Raw genomic sequence first — 14710 nt, 5'->3', positions numbered from 1 at the left:
ACACTCTTTATTATTTATGTTGGACAGGTGCCTTCAGATTAAACTTGTACAAAGAAACAACTTCATACTGTGGGAACACATCCAAGAATATTACAGCTACCTCCTAAAGGCTGCAGATTGATGTTGCCTGGATGTTTGCATACATATATAGGAACAAAATTCAGAGAACTTAGCAGAGAAAAAACTGTCAAGGGGATGATACAGTAAGTTCATTAAAAAAAACCCCTCCAGTTAACAAGTTGTTAAAAAATATGTCAAGATTAGAAAATATAACAAGCTGTAATTTTTTCTTTCCTACTGAGTATACTTGTATCTGCAATTTAGTTGCACAAATTTAAACAGTTCCTGTCTTGCAGAAACAAAGGACCCGTTCTCCATAATACAAGTGACATATACAATGTTCAAAAACATTCAGAAAATTTTCTTTTTTCTGTAGAAAATATTTAATTAATATTTAAAGAGCTTCCCACCCTGGCTGATCAATCACCCTTTTCCTGGCACCAGATAACACTAACTTTTAAAGAGTAACATCAGAACTAGTGTCTAATGGAAAAATCAGACACACACACCCTTTCCCCTCCTATTTTATTTCTGTAATATAATTTTTTACTTTATAAAGATTCTGGATTGGTAATACAGAGGTTGTTACTCTCTACCCACTGAGATGGCATAAGTAAAACCTACAGCATGAGAGATTCTCACAGGAAAACCACACATAGCTCTCTTTAAGTGTAAGGGCCATCCACTCCCTGGTCCATAAGCTGAGAAACACAGCCAGGGCCAGTACAAAGGATAATGACAGTAGCGGCTTCAAAACTGTGCAAATCTGGTCAGCAGCTCTGGGAAACACAGTTCTTCACTTTCAACACTTAGGACACAATTAAACAAAAAACTGGTCAATACAAGGGTACTTACTGAAGGGTTTTTACTCAGCCCAACTTCCTGACCACACAGGGAAAGGACATGCACCAGTTTTTCCTTTGTCCTTTTCTAGAAAACAAGATGTTTCTCAAGTGAGCATTTTTTTAACCACACATTCTCCCTGTGGCTAGCAACATACATTAGCAATTTTTAATTAGGAGGAACCAACCAAAGAATTAGTCATTAAATGCTCAAAGGATTGCTTTCAGAGCAACTATGCATCAAGGAAACAAAAATAGCTGTTAATGATTTTGCTGTTTATTATATTTAAATTAGTCTATAAATTCCATTGAGTATATTAAGAAAACATTGGCTCATATGCATCACTTCAAAAAGACAGTTCAGAAGCCTAAAATTAAGCACATGCATAGTTTTTTTTTTTTTTTTTTGCAGAATTGGGCCTGAGTAACCTGCTATATCAAAAAAGAGAAAAGAGCAAAAAATAAGTTTACTCTGCATAACTTTATTTTAACTGGCAGATAAACAAAATCATTAAGGTAATCAAATATCACTTCTAAGAAAATTGTTCTTTTTGTTGAATTTCCCCAGAAAACAACTTTAAAAGTTGCACAGTCTATCTACCCTTGCTAAAATCTGAACTCATGTGTTGTGTTTACTTAAATCTGACCTAGACTTAAGAAGTCTGAAAGAGATGCATTTCCTGCAAGCTAAAAGGAAAACAGCTTTGGGATAGAAGATGGACATAACTCAGTCCATTTTTGAGTTCAAGAAAGACACTCAGCACACAGGGTCAGATGTTGTGCTGCCACTGCCCCCAGGCTGCGCAGGGCACAGAGGGCACAAGCACTTAAGGACCCAAGCATGTGTTAATTCAGCTGCTCTGACTGCAACTTGCTAATGAATAGTGGACTACCTACCTGAGAGTACTGAGGTCTCTTCCAGCTCACAGGAACAAGGACATTGGAGTTAGATCCTGATGAGGTTGAAGAAGTGCTTCGGGTGACAGCCATTGCCCTGGGTTTACCATCTCGCCCAGAAGAACTCTGCAGCTCATCATATCGTCTCCCAATAATTGGAGTCTTAAACAGAGAGCAATTATTCAGTAGCACCCTGATTCGGGATGAACTTAGAAGAGCCATATTGCTTCAGTTGGAGGAAAAGATTATTTTGAAGATCATTTACAGGGATAAAACAAGGAGTGCAGCAAATTTCACATCACTTGGTATGTTTCTTATTTTCCACTCTGAATGTCTGAGTAGCAACTGCCATACTTCGTAGCCAGAGCTTATGTTCATGGATAGATAATACTCAAAGCAACTGCCACACAAGTTCCTGACATAAGAACCAGCAAAAACCCAAGAAAGCTGATGAAGTTAATTTCAAATCTGCACTTCTTGCATATTTGATTTTTTTTTCCTAAGAGTGCTGAACACTTTGGCCCTTTTCCATCAGGTATTGAAATGCTTTCTTGGATTGACAATAAGATGCTCAGCATTTTCCAGAATTATGCTGTCAGGAAAGCAAATAGTAGCATATGCCTTTTTATGCTTGTATTTCCTTTTAACCTCAACAGCTCACTATTATCTATATGGAATAATCTATAATCCTGCAAACAAGTCTTCAGCTTCTTAACAATAGTTATTAGGACCCATTAAGGTCACTAGGATCATTCAGTTCTATAAAGTTACAAGGGTTTGCAGGATAAAGACTGCTGTAAGAGAGTCCAGTGAGAAGTCAGAATTAAGGTGTTAAGAAACAAAACTATAAGAAATACCTCTGAAATATCAAAATGAAACTCCAAAGTCTTCCCTGGTAGCTCCTTGGAGGCACTGTTCCATACTCGATGTATTTCCATTTTTGAAAGATCACTATGTTGATAGGAAGGTAGAACTAAACTGGCAGAACGAGAAACTACCAATTTCAGGATATTCAAGGCTTCTCTCCAGTGAATGCTCTAGAAATAATATATTTACTCAGCAAACAGAAAGTGAGATTCATACACATTCAAGATTATTTACATTTTACAGTTGTATTTGTTACCACATAATTAAAATGTAGAATTGGAATATACGTATTCTTTGTCTCTCTTGACAAGGTGTGTAATTGCAGAATAATTTCAACATCAGAGACCAAGACTTGCCTAAGGTGTCACTGTTAGGGAACTGGCCAACAAGCTGGGAGACCTGTGGATAACGCCAACCTGGCAGAGGATTTAAAATCTCCTACCTGAATGTCTTATTCAGTATGAATAAATATAAGGGCCATAGAAGAATCCTCATTTAATAAAAAAGGTGACTTGACACAGGTTTTTACCTCTGTGAATTCCTAGTACTCCCATGTATTTTTCACTTGTCAAGAATTAGGTACAGAAATCTCTGAAGAGAATTGCTTATGCCACATCTCCCTTGTGCTAATAATTAAGGAATGGTCACTCAGGCTCTGAGTGGTATTAAGGTTGCTCTGAGGTACTCCAAGGCTGAAGCCCAAAATTCCCCCACAGTGAAGACACAGCCAGGCATCTTCTCTGGGGATGCACAGGCTACGAGACATCAGGATGTTTTACAAACTTTGTACCACACTAGATACTTGCAGCCCTCCCTGCTAATCTAGTCTTAAATTCTTACACAGAAAATCAACTTAGGATAGTGAATGCTGCTAAGTTCCTATAGTAATATAAAAATAATATGGTATTTACCTGTACGTATTTTTCAATGGTTTTTAGCACTTCCATGTTAAACTGCTTCACAGGAATAGCCGACAGGTCCACATAACTAAGAAGACTGTAGATCATCTGTAAGAGGGACTGTTGCATACTAGGAAGGCCCTTTTCTAGTAGCTTTTAAAAGAAAAGTGAATATAATAAATTTTTGAGACATTTCTTAAGTAAAAAGCTACTAGTTTCACAAACAGCAATTTTACTCTTCATCTCTCTTCACTCACTGATTTTGCAATGCCATTTTACAATAATTTCACAACTGATGATGATACAGGCATGAAACAAAAAAGAGCTTAAGTTGGGAGCCAAATGCCAGCCTGTTATATTTTATATATGCCTGCCCTAACTTATCCAGAAAACACATTCAGCAGATGAGTAAAATGGTAGGTAAAATGTACACTGTAATTGGGTAAGCTCATGCAATAAAAACAGGGGAGGATCTTTTTATGTCTTTATTTGCTGGAAGTCTGTGAGAAAAAAGAAAACTTGCTGAAGAAACAAAACTACTGCTATTCAGACATCAATAAATATTTATCAAATATATTTCACTGCCAGTGCTCACTGGCTGTAAGTGCCAAAGAAACATTTTCTGTTTAGGAGGAGGTGGAGTCCCTGGCCCCTATTACTGTAGAGAGTAATACAAAGAAGGGCTTGATCTAAATCCTGGAATTTTCATATACCTGAGTGTAGATCCTGGAATACCACAATGAACCTTGGAAATGCTCATAAATATGTGTGACAGTAATTCCAGAGGCAGATAGCCATGATTTGTTTGTATATGTGTGAAATATCTCAGCTGAGAATTTCCTGGCAAGCAGCATGTTCTTTCACTGGTGACAGGCATTGCTCCACCCCACAAATTTCAGAGGCAATCAAATGTTTTGACTGGAAGTTATCAGAGCCTCAATACTAGACACCATCCTCCCAATTCAGGCTGACAAAAAAGTTCTAACACTGGCTATTAGCATTATTGGATTCTAGAAAAAAAAATTGCCTATAAAATCCCTAAGCTGCTTCCTGCCTTCCATCAGAGAAAAATTTCAATTCTTATCCAAGTGGACTTCAGTAATTTTTTAGATATCCTTCTAAGGATATAGAAGGATAAGGTGTCTCCTTTTATTGAATGCGAATGTTTCATGCCAGTGCAAGTGGAATCTATTTTATCCCACTAAATATCTTCTGATTTCTTTCATCAGCAAAAGTGAGTAGCAATTAGTGATTCATAAAACAAAGCAAGCAAATTCCATTAACAGCAGAATAAAGGAAACTCATTATACTTATCTATTCCTCTACAAATAGACAGGAAGAATTTTTAAATTAAAGGTTTGGCAACCTGCTTCAGCCCTTAGACACTGTCAGCCCCTCAAATACCTTTACTGAAAATGTGCTTAGAAATTCTTCTTCAAAACTGGGTTACCACGGGGTTTTTTTGCCCTCTATTAGGATCTTGCAATAGAAAGTTTGATTCCTTGTTTGCAAATAGTTGATGTGATGCAGCACATCAGCCATTTCAGTGCAGGATTAGAAGAAAGTATCTGGATAACAGAAAGAAATTTTTTGTTCTCTGACAGAGGCTACTGCATCAGACAATCCCTTTTGGGATAGGAAAAGGAATTCTTGGAAAATAATGGGAATTTTGTGTCAAATGCTGTTAGAGGAATCTTATCTCTGAAAGTTTGTAATTTCCACTACAGTTTGTATAAATTTGTTGTCAAAAGTATTTGTTGACTGAAACAGCTCTTGGCCCTTAAACCTGACATATTTGTGGACTGTGTCAGTTTTCACTTGCTCAGCTGAATATATGTGGTGGTTGGTAGTCCAAGTGTGTCCTTAAATACATAATGAATTTGCAGTAAGAAAGAGTATTTCTGTTTAAAAAAATAGCATCCTTAACATGCCTTTAGTGCAATATGAATTCTGTTGCTGCTGGAAGTAAAAAAATAGCAGTGAGGTGGAGTTGTGGTAACAAATCATTTGGATAAGAGAATTCGAGGACAAAGAGTTTCCACTGTATTTTTAGAAAGAAATACAACTGTTCTCAGAATTTTTCTTTTTTTTGTGCTCTCGTACATATGACCTGGTTTGAAGAATTGTGTGGTCACTACTGGGGGCTTATCTGGGCTCAGGAATCAACATTGCATTAGCAACATTTGCCCTCTTCCCGAAGCAACAATTACCCCTGAACAAAGTGGAGAAGAGAGCCTTCTTAAGGGCTCCCTGAGCTACTGGGGTGCTACCCCAGGGGACAGCTCCCTTTGCCCCTCCCAGTCTGGCAGGAGGTGTGAAGAGATACCCAGCTCTGAGGCAATGCCATGTAGTCAAACAAATGTTTTGAGGAAATAAAGAGGGTATTTAAAAAGCCATGTCTGAGAGATAAGCCATTACTCAGATTAATGCCTTATCTAGGGCATGCTTCCCCTTGCAATACAGATGGTTTAGTTTCTACTGATTCTTTGGTTTTGAACAGGTTATAAATGCTTATGTTCTTATCACCATCTAACAAGGAGGAGGTGGAAAAATCTACCATAAACATATTACTGTGCACTATGGATTCTTGTCTTTTCTTCTCTATTAATAGCATTAGCTACTTAAGTTTGAACATGACCCTGGACTTAATGAGTCACCAATTTAACATGACCCATGCCAATTCAGATATGCTCCTAGAATAAGTGTGCTGCCATGATTAAAGTTTAAATTTCAAAAATTAACCTGCAAAAATCTACCATAAAACCCAAGTAAGCTTCCAGTAATATGTTTGTATGCTGATCTGATTTTGGTTGTGGAGGTTGAGAGTTCTATTGCATTACTGAATAGCAATTTTTCTTCATCTGTAGATTGAGATTTCCCAGTATTTTTCTAGAAGAAATTACAATTTTTCACTAATAGAGAATATGTAAAACTAAGTAAGGAGCACTACTTGTCACTCTGAGATTTGGATAATAACAGAGCTCAAATATTTTATTTTGTACTAGAAACATACTCCTTGATGACAAGCAATGACTTCCCATTGAATAGGTTAAATACAAAATTTTATCTGAATGGCAATAATTGAAACTTCTACTTTGTGCTGAGAGCATTTCTTTTCATGGTCTTAATTTGTGGTACAGTGTCTCCTTCTGAAGCTACACCTGTGTTTGGAAGGGTCACTGTTGCAATACAATTTCCTTTGGTATTCTTAAGCACTGCCTGTCTCACAATTTCCCTCTGTCCCAAGTGTTGGGGACTGAACTAAGATTGTTAAAGCTTAAAGGCTTGTTAAAGGCTGTGTACAGCTTTAACATTCAAGTGCAGGTTGCCCAGTGGGGCTGTTAACCTGGCTTTTGGCTTTTTGGCTTTACCAGTTGACAGTATATCCCACAGCTGGTTTATAGGAGACAGGGGCAAATTGTTTATCCTGGCCTGGGGATTAACTAGGAATAAAAGAGGAAACATTCTGAAATCTGGGAAAAAAAATATTCAAGGCCACAGCAGGCTGAATAAGATGGTTGCTTGTCTTTTGCTACACCACCAGACTGACAGCTACTTTGTGCCCATATAAATATTCTCCAGACATGACTCAACAGAGCTGTACTCAATGTAAATACAGAGAAAGGAAGTCAGTGCTTACAACTCTGTCATCCTGCTGCTGGTGGTGTTATGCAAGGAATGTGTTTTAATTACAGTATAAAACCTGCCTGGCTTGCTGTTGATACAGTAGGTGGTGCCAATCTACAGCAAGGGGGAGCCATGCAGAAAAGAGTCTCCACATGCACATCTCAACCATTTCAAGGGGAGCAGGATCAGGAGCAATGGTCTTTGTGGAGGTGGTGCAGCACTAGTGACTGTACAGAGAGCACTGAAAGGAAATCAGAGGGGCAACCGCTTTCCTAAGGCTGGGAAAGCAAAGGAGAAAGAATTTGAACACTTACCTTTTTACAGCATTTATTACAAATATAGTTTTAATAGCATTTTTTTTTTTATTAGGAATACAAGCTTCCACTGTGAAGAAGACACTTGACTCTGGAGGGTTCAATGTCATGAAGAGCTCTTCACTTGAAGAGCTAATAGCACTCTGGAGTATTTGGACTTGAAAAGAGACTGAAAAGCCTCAAGGTCCCGTTTAAGGTTCCTACAGAAACCTTCAATGGCTTTCACCATCACTAAAGATCATATGTGATTGTTTACTTAGAGCCTCCATGAGCAAGCAAGGTGAGGAAGCAGCTTAACATAGCTTTGCTCTGAGCCTTGAGTGTGGGAGCAGCAGCTGGCTTTTCAGGCTCTTGCAAATTTTGAATGGCCAGTATCAGAGATGCCTCAGGATTTTTAATAGATCGTTTGGCAGATACTAGTTAATTTATGTAAGAGAGGTGAGTGTCAACCTCTTCTCCAGAGTACCAGTTGATAGTATAAGAGGAAATGGTCTCAAGTCAGGCCAGGGAAGGTTTAGATTGACTGTCTGGAAAAATTCCTTCAGGAAAAGTTTCCCAGCATTGGAACAGGCTGCCCAGGAAAAGGGTGGACTCACCATTCCGGGAGATATTTAAAAGATGTGTAAATGTGACAGTGAGGGAAATGGTTTAGTGGTGGACTTGTGTTAGATTTGGGGTTAGACTTGATGATCTCTAAGGTCTTTTCCAGCCTAAAAATGATTCTGTGAATACAGAACTGTCTTCTCCCTGGACAAGAGGGGAGACTGAAGGCAACTCAGCAGGGAAGGCATAGATCTGAAAACCCTGTAATAAGATGTTGTCCTGAAAGTGATCTGACAACAGGGGTGGCAATATCAAGCAGCTTTGTGCTAAAGAGCAGAACTGAACCTTGGAGCCCCAGTAACAGCACTGCATCAACACTATACTCCACAGGTGAAAAATGTTAGGAGTAAGCAATGAACATGGGAAAACCTTTGCAGCAAGATGATCCCATTCAGTATTAGAGGAATGCATACAAATTTGTATCAAGAACCAGATCCTTATATAGCAGATGGTATCTTATTATGCTGGAAAACCCATTAGTGGAGTTAGTCTTCTGATTTTCCTCAATGGGATCTAAATAAATGTCCACTTTCACAGTGGAAAATCCAACTGGCTGATGAAGGAATCTGCTTTAAGGTGTATCAGCTTTTGTTCTAGTGTTAAATATTGTTTTTTTAAAGTAATTATGGTTTTTTTTCTGCCAAATTCTGCTTGTATTTTTAAATTATAAATAACAGATGCAGAGCTCCCAGTAATTTGCTGGCACACTTCATCTCTTTGGGCTGCTGGGCAAGAGAAGAGTTAGAACAGTGAAAAGTTTTTGAAAACTTACCTCAGCCAGATATGTAACCATACTCAAAGTAATATCAGCAAATGCTTCATGAAGGTAACGGCAAACCACGTTTACCCAGGTAACACAGTCCCTTGTATAGCTGTGTGTTTTATAAAGGGTCATGACATGTGCAAGATTTGATAGCTTGGGATTCTTCTCCTCCAAACAAACCTAATTAAATATAAATATCAAAACATATCAAGAACAAGGCAACTGCATTTACAGGGTTTGAGGATGTACAAAACAGCAAATGATTTTGATACCTGAGCAATCCTTTCGGCTATATCTTTACAAAACTGGTTTGGGCTGTCAAAATGCTGAATTAAATGGGGCAGGAGACACAAAACATTCAGTGGAAATCCTAGAACAAGAAAATACAGAACAAAAATATAAAACATATATTCTGGACAGCAAGAGCTGCAGTGATCTTTAAATTGCTGTTTCATGGGAGGTCACAGTTCCAATATTACATTAGCCATAAACTCACACAGACCCTGTCAAGCTGGTCATACCACTGGCCATACCACATTTGTCATAAAGGGGCCTTAATTTGAAAATCCAGTATGTCATTTAGGCAACAATACTCTTGTAAAGCATGAGCCTATTTCTGCAAACACTACTGCACTTTTCCACTTCACTGGCTTATTGACAGTCTTAACCAGTGGCATTTTCACTACAGCTTCTAAAACACAAAAAGGAATTCAGTGAGTATTGATTAATAAACAACTGTTCTGATCAGCTGCCAGGCACAGCTTCCACTGTTTTACATTGTTCAAGATAATAATAATGCACCAAGTTCCAGGTGCTGTAATTAGCTTAAGTGCTGTCTGGAACTGGGATTCAGATCTTCTGCACCAACTCATAGCTCAAAGTGGTTGACGAAATACCTGCAGCAGCTGTAACAGAGAGCTATAACAAAAGCTGCTGTAGTTCAGGTGGGAGCTCAGAAGTCAACTAATTGTATCTGGACACAATCTGGTTTTTAAAAAGAAAGGATTTGTTCTATGAAAATAATTTTCTAACTGTTCATTCCCTCTCCTTCTACACAATCAAACAAGGTGCTGAAATTAGGATCATGGTTTCCCTACTCTTCCTTTGTATTCAGGGAAAAGGACAGATACCTCCAGATAGTACTGTCATAGTAATTCAATGTGTGAATTGCCCAATCAAAGCCTGGAACACAGGCACCACACACAGCTGCTTAGAGATGGGCAGGCTATTCATGGCATTCATTCCTTTACTCTGTGTCTAGGCTTGTTATGACTAAGTTGTAAAACCTGGACATTTGTCTTAGTATCTGTTTCCGACCAAAAGAAAGGAGCAAAAATCTAGAACAATGCAGAAATTCTCCACAAGAAATATAATTAAGAAGTAGCCACAACCTCAGCTAAATAATGGGGAATTTCAAAAAGCTATCTTATTTCCCTATAACCCAGACCTCTCTCCTCACTCACTATTGTGCTATTGTAGTTTATCTAGAATGTACAAGAGTTTTTGATATTTATATTTTTAGAGAAAACACCATGAAACACTAATTTAAAATCAAACAATTTGACATAGTCCAAAAACAATTGAACAGAAAAACTGACCAGAGTAGGTAATGAAAATTTTGACAGTATCTCCTTACATATTTACTTTGTCACCAATCAGAAACTTTATATGATGCTAAAGACCTAGAAATGAAATGCTAAATAATGCATGATTTCTCTCCTCCATAACCTTATTGTATATTGGATTCACTTTCTAGAAACAGATCATTATTTCTATGAAATTTTAAAAAGAGCTCACCCAGCTCAAAGCAAAAGTACATTATGCTATATTCCAAGAGAAAGAAAAATTGCTATTTTTGGTTTTGTTCAGATAGCTGAATGAGGTCTGTCACCAAATGTCAATGCAACAGAAACTGAAAGACAGGAGAGCATAATGGTTTTACCTATAGCTTGAGAGGAATCCACCATGGATATTCGAGACACTGGTGTCAGCAAACTAAAGAGCTGGAGTGTGAGGTCAGTGGTAGTAAGGGAAGTGAATCCTTTCAGGAGTAGCTGCTGAAGTCCTGAGAAGTCTGCCCATTTCAGCTGCCCTTGCAGCTTCTCTAACTTCTCCCGGTTTTCAGCTTTATCTAGTGGCAAATGAGCCAGAAGTTTATTCAGCAACCGCAGTGCCATTAGATACTCAAACTCAAAATCTGATTCCATCAAAGCCACAGCAACCCAGAAGATGGTAGCCAGTAGGTTGGTTGGATTGTTAATATGGGATGGATCGGTGAGACTGTCCTTTAGAGAGGATGAACTTCTGGTTTTAGAGGACAGGCCTTGCTGGGTGCATGCTTGAATTCTGTCTAGTGTGGCACTGCGTGGTGGGTCCGAGGACTTGTCCACATCTCCAAACTTTTTGGGTACAGAGAAGCTCCTCTGGTGTCTACTTCGCTCAGCAGTGGCTGTGTTGCCACCTGCAGGATTCATATTCAGCTGCCCTGTGCTCTTCCGGTTTGCGGTCAGTTTGGTGTTTGATGTTAAATCTGGTGAAGATGAACTGAAACCAAGATTTAAAACATCCATTACATTGTGTGAATGCACAGCTTGAAAGGGTACATATTAGATGCAAGCTAAGTATTTTTCAGATTGTAAATAAATATTTAAATGGGAGAAATAGAACACCAAACCATCTATTGCAGCCTGCCTTCTTTTTTCCAGAAGACAGACAGGCCCACAGATATGACAGAAGTGAGATTCACATGGCACTGCACCAAACTAGAGCAGGATTAGCCTACAGTCTACACAGGCAAGAATGACATGGGAATAAGAAATACAGAGCTGTGAAGTGACTTATGGCAATTCCCAATGGGACAGTGGCAGAACTGAAAACAAGTTTGGTCTTGAGAATGCCCTCATTAATGGAGCAAGCCCTGAATTTGGCACAGCTGGCAGGCAAATACACAATTGCTTGCTGGGTAATGTGAGAACTGTGGGCAGAAAAACCAGCATATCTTAAGCAGAACCACAAATACACCCCATTATCCTCAAAAAACCTGTCATGTGGTTGCCCAGGCTCTTGTCAATACAGGTCCTTCTGAAAATTTATTGTCACTGCATCCTATCCTATCCTAAGATCTCTTTAAGATGGTTTACAGAAAGTGTAGGTGTTTCAAATTCAGTGGCTAATGCCTCCTCATGGACTACCACACAATGATCCAGACATGCCTATCAGTTATCTGCACAGAGGAATGTGTTGTGTTGATACACACAAGGAAAGTTTGTTTTGGAGAAAAGCTAATTCCTGACTCTGATCCCATTTCTACCTCATACACTGTGAGCCTCTACTGTCTATATTACTTGAAGAGAATCTTATTCTGGAATCAAGTGTCAGGGTAAAGTATATTGCATCCCACTGCTTTCTGGAGTGTTTCCTACTCTTTGTTCCATCTTGCTATTTGCTGAAATGTGCACTAAAGAAAGATAAACAGCTCTTAGTTTAGAAAGGACAAGTGTATTTACCCCTCTCTACTCTGTCCCAAGGCATTCCTTGGGTCCTGCTATGGCACAGCACCCTGCCTGCTAGCTTCAGAAATGACAGCCCTGGTATTTTTGTGCTGCATGTAAAGCACAGTAACTTATGGACATTTAAAATAAATATTTACCTATTCTGTTGTTACTATTAGGAGTCAGATAGATATTCATCTCCCTCAACAGCAACGTTACAGAGGGAGCCTGTGACTTCCCTCCATGTACAAAGGCCAAGGGTTTCATAAAGATGGTAAACACATCAAGCAATATCCATGTCTACACAAAAATTATCCTAGTTTTATTGAGAAGAAACCATGATCATTTATTCCTGGGGAATACTTCACCTCAGAATAACAATCTATATGAAACCAGTACTACAGAACCCATGTTCCTTCCCAGATACATTTTCAGGTTTATGACACAAAGGTGCAAAAAACCAATATTTTTAAAGGATGTTAGGTTATAGCAAGTAGCAGCAAGGTTGAATTTACAGCACATTGTAAAGTTTTATTGGTTCTATCGACATTATTTCAACTATGGCAAAATTTGGCTGAAATGTGCTCATAGTCTGGTTCTCAGAAGGTTACAAATGAAGTTAGTCTTATCAAAATTATTTTTTGCTGTTAGACTGCAGAACTGCACACTTAATGTCATGAAACATTGAAAAAAACAGTTAGGAGAACAGATTCTTACCGTGATAACACTGTCAAAAGATCACTGTTCTTCAAACAGTCAGAGAGATTATCCACTGCAGCTTCCAAAGTAAGTAGTGCCTCCATTACATACCCCTACCAATGCAGGAGGTTAAGCATTTTAGCCAAGACATTCAAAAAGTAACATTTAAAAATCTTCAGTTCATAAAAGGAACAGGCACCTACTAAAAACCTATCATTTCTCTGGAAAAAAAGCTCCAACATTCATATCAAAGCCACTGCCCTGAACATTAAAATGTCACTACAAGTATGTTCTATTTTCTGCCTCTGAATGATCTGTGAAGGTATGCAAGAAGGGCACATATCTCATCAAGGGATTGGTAATGACACACTGAACCTCTGACTTGCAGGTCACTGATTTAAATTCTACACAAGCAATTGTGACAGAGTATTACTGTCATCTTGTGGCAGTTTAATTACCTAAATAAAATATGGAGGTGATGTCAGTCTATTTCTTACTGAAAGCCAGTATTTCTCTTTATTAAGTCTTAAATCTTGCTATAAATAGTCTCTGATGGTAAAATTTCAGTCTGTTTAGCTAAACAGAGTGAACATCATAGTGCTGTGAAATCAAATTAAGTCAGTGTAAACCTTGTATTATTATGGATGGTGCAGATTTCTTTACTCCAAAACATGTTATCTTCTGAGGAATGAGACAGTGTCTACTATGTGATTTGAGATTACATCACCAGACAGATGATGGATTCCTTAAACCCAAATTAATGAACTTGAAAAGGAAAAAATTGGTCAGTACAAATATATCATTTTGAGTAACAATTACTAAAATTTTCTAGCGTTCTCTTTAGAGCTATGTAAGATTGTAACAGCCTGATGAAGGCTTAGCTAAGGTACATATGATTTCAGCAAACTCAGAAGTAACCTTTTCTGAGGCCACATTCTACTCTTCATCACATGACTTCAGAACACCTTGTTAAAATGGTAATTTTAAATTAAGTATGCATTGAATCAACAGTTCTAAGAAGCATTATTTACACATGAATACCTGAATCTCATCTCCATGCTCTCCAATAACTTCCACCAATCTTGACAGGAGGTCAGACAACGCGTGTGCAGAAAGGGGCTGCTTTAGGGCCCTGAATATCTGGAAAGAGCGACCAGCGTAATGTCTGGAAGAGCTTGAAAGAGCTGTTTGTAAAGCAACTTCACTCAGATGCTGCTCCAAATGAAAACCTAAGCAAAAGAATAGGATGTCAATTTTTTCCCCTTTTTTAGTACAGACTTTACTGTGGGTCATAAACAGGCTGAACTTACTCTGTGAGGAGGATATACTCATTAGTACATGCTGCAAACACTGAGAAATGGAGGTGCAGAAATGTCTGTGCTTTGGAGAATTTAAATTTATTTTGCACAGAATGCAAGAAAATTAACTGAATTAACTGAAAAACAAAATTTGGAGTATGAAATTGATAATCTGACTTTTTTTTTTTTTTTTTTACAATTCCTGGACAAACTTTCAAGCCATCCACTATTCTTGCTGGCAGCAACAGTTACTTCTGAAAACTCCCAAACCTGAAGTCAAATTGAGTTAGGAGACTTTCTGTTAGCTTCAGAAGGCTTTGGATAAGATCTTTAATATAAATACTGATGCT

The 14710-nt window shown here is 38.2% G+C and overlaps 1 protein-coding gene across 2 annotated transcripts in view; it reads right to left on the bottom strand.

Annotated features, from left to right (window-relative positions):
* The window catches only part of FRY (FRY microtubule binding protein), a 159177-nt gene that overhangs the window by 31109 nt on the left and 113358 nt on the right, over positions 1 to 14710 (bottom strand). For both annotated transcript variants that reach the window (XM_053971972.1, XM_053971971.1), the window contains exons 42-50: positions 14104 to 14291; positions 13081 to 13175; positions 10815 to 11416; positions 9145 to 9242; positions 8882 to 9052; positions 3578 to 3718; positions 2657 to 2836; positions 1800 to 1961; positions 916 to 990 (exon numbers count right to left, since the gene is read on the bottom strand). In XM_053971972.1, the coding sequence (XP_053827947.1) occupies positions 916 to 990; positions 1800 to 1961; positions 2657 to 2836; positions 3578 to 3718; positions 8882 to 9052; positions 9145 to 9242; positions 10815 to 11416; positions 13081 to 13175; positions 14104 to 14291 (1712 nt within the window). The remainder of the gene's footprint in view (positions 1 to 915; positions 991 to 1799; positions 1962 to 2656; positions 2837 to 3577; positions 3719 to 8881; positions 9053 to 9144; positions 9243 to 10814; positions 11417 to 13080; positions 13176 to 14103; positions 14292 to 14710) is intronic.

This window comes from Vidua macroura, chromosome 2 (genome assembly GCF_024509145.1).
Source record: "Vidua macroura isolate BioBank_ID:100142 chromosome 2, ASM2450914v1, whole genome shotgun sequence".
Classification (NCBI taxonomy): domain Eukaryota; kingdom Metazoa; phylum Chordata; class Aves; order Passeriformes; family Viduidae; genus Vidua; species Vidua macroura.
This window is presented reverse-complemented; position numbering and strand designations above follow the sequence as displayed.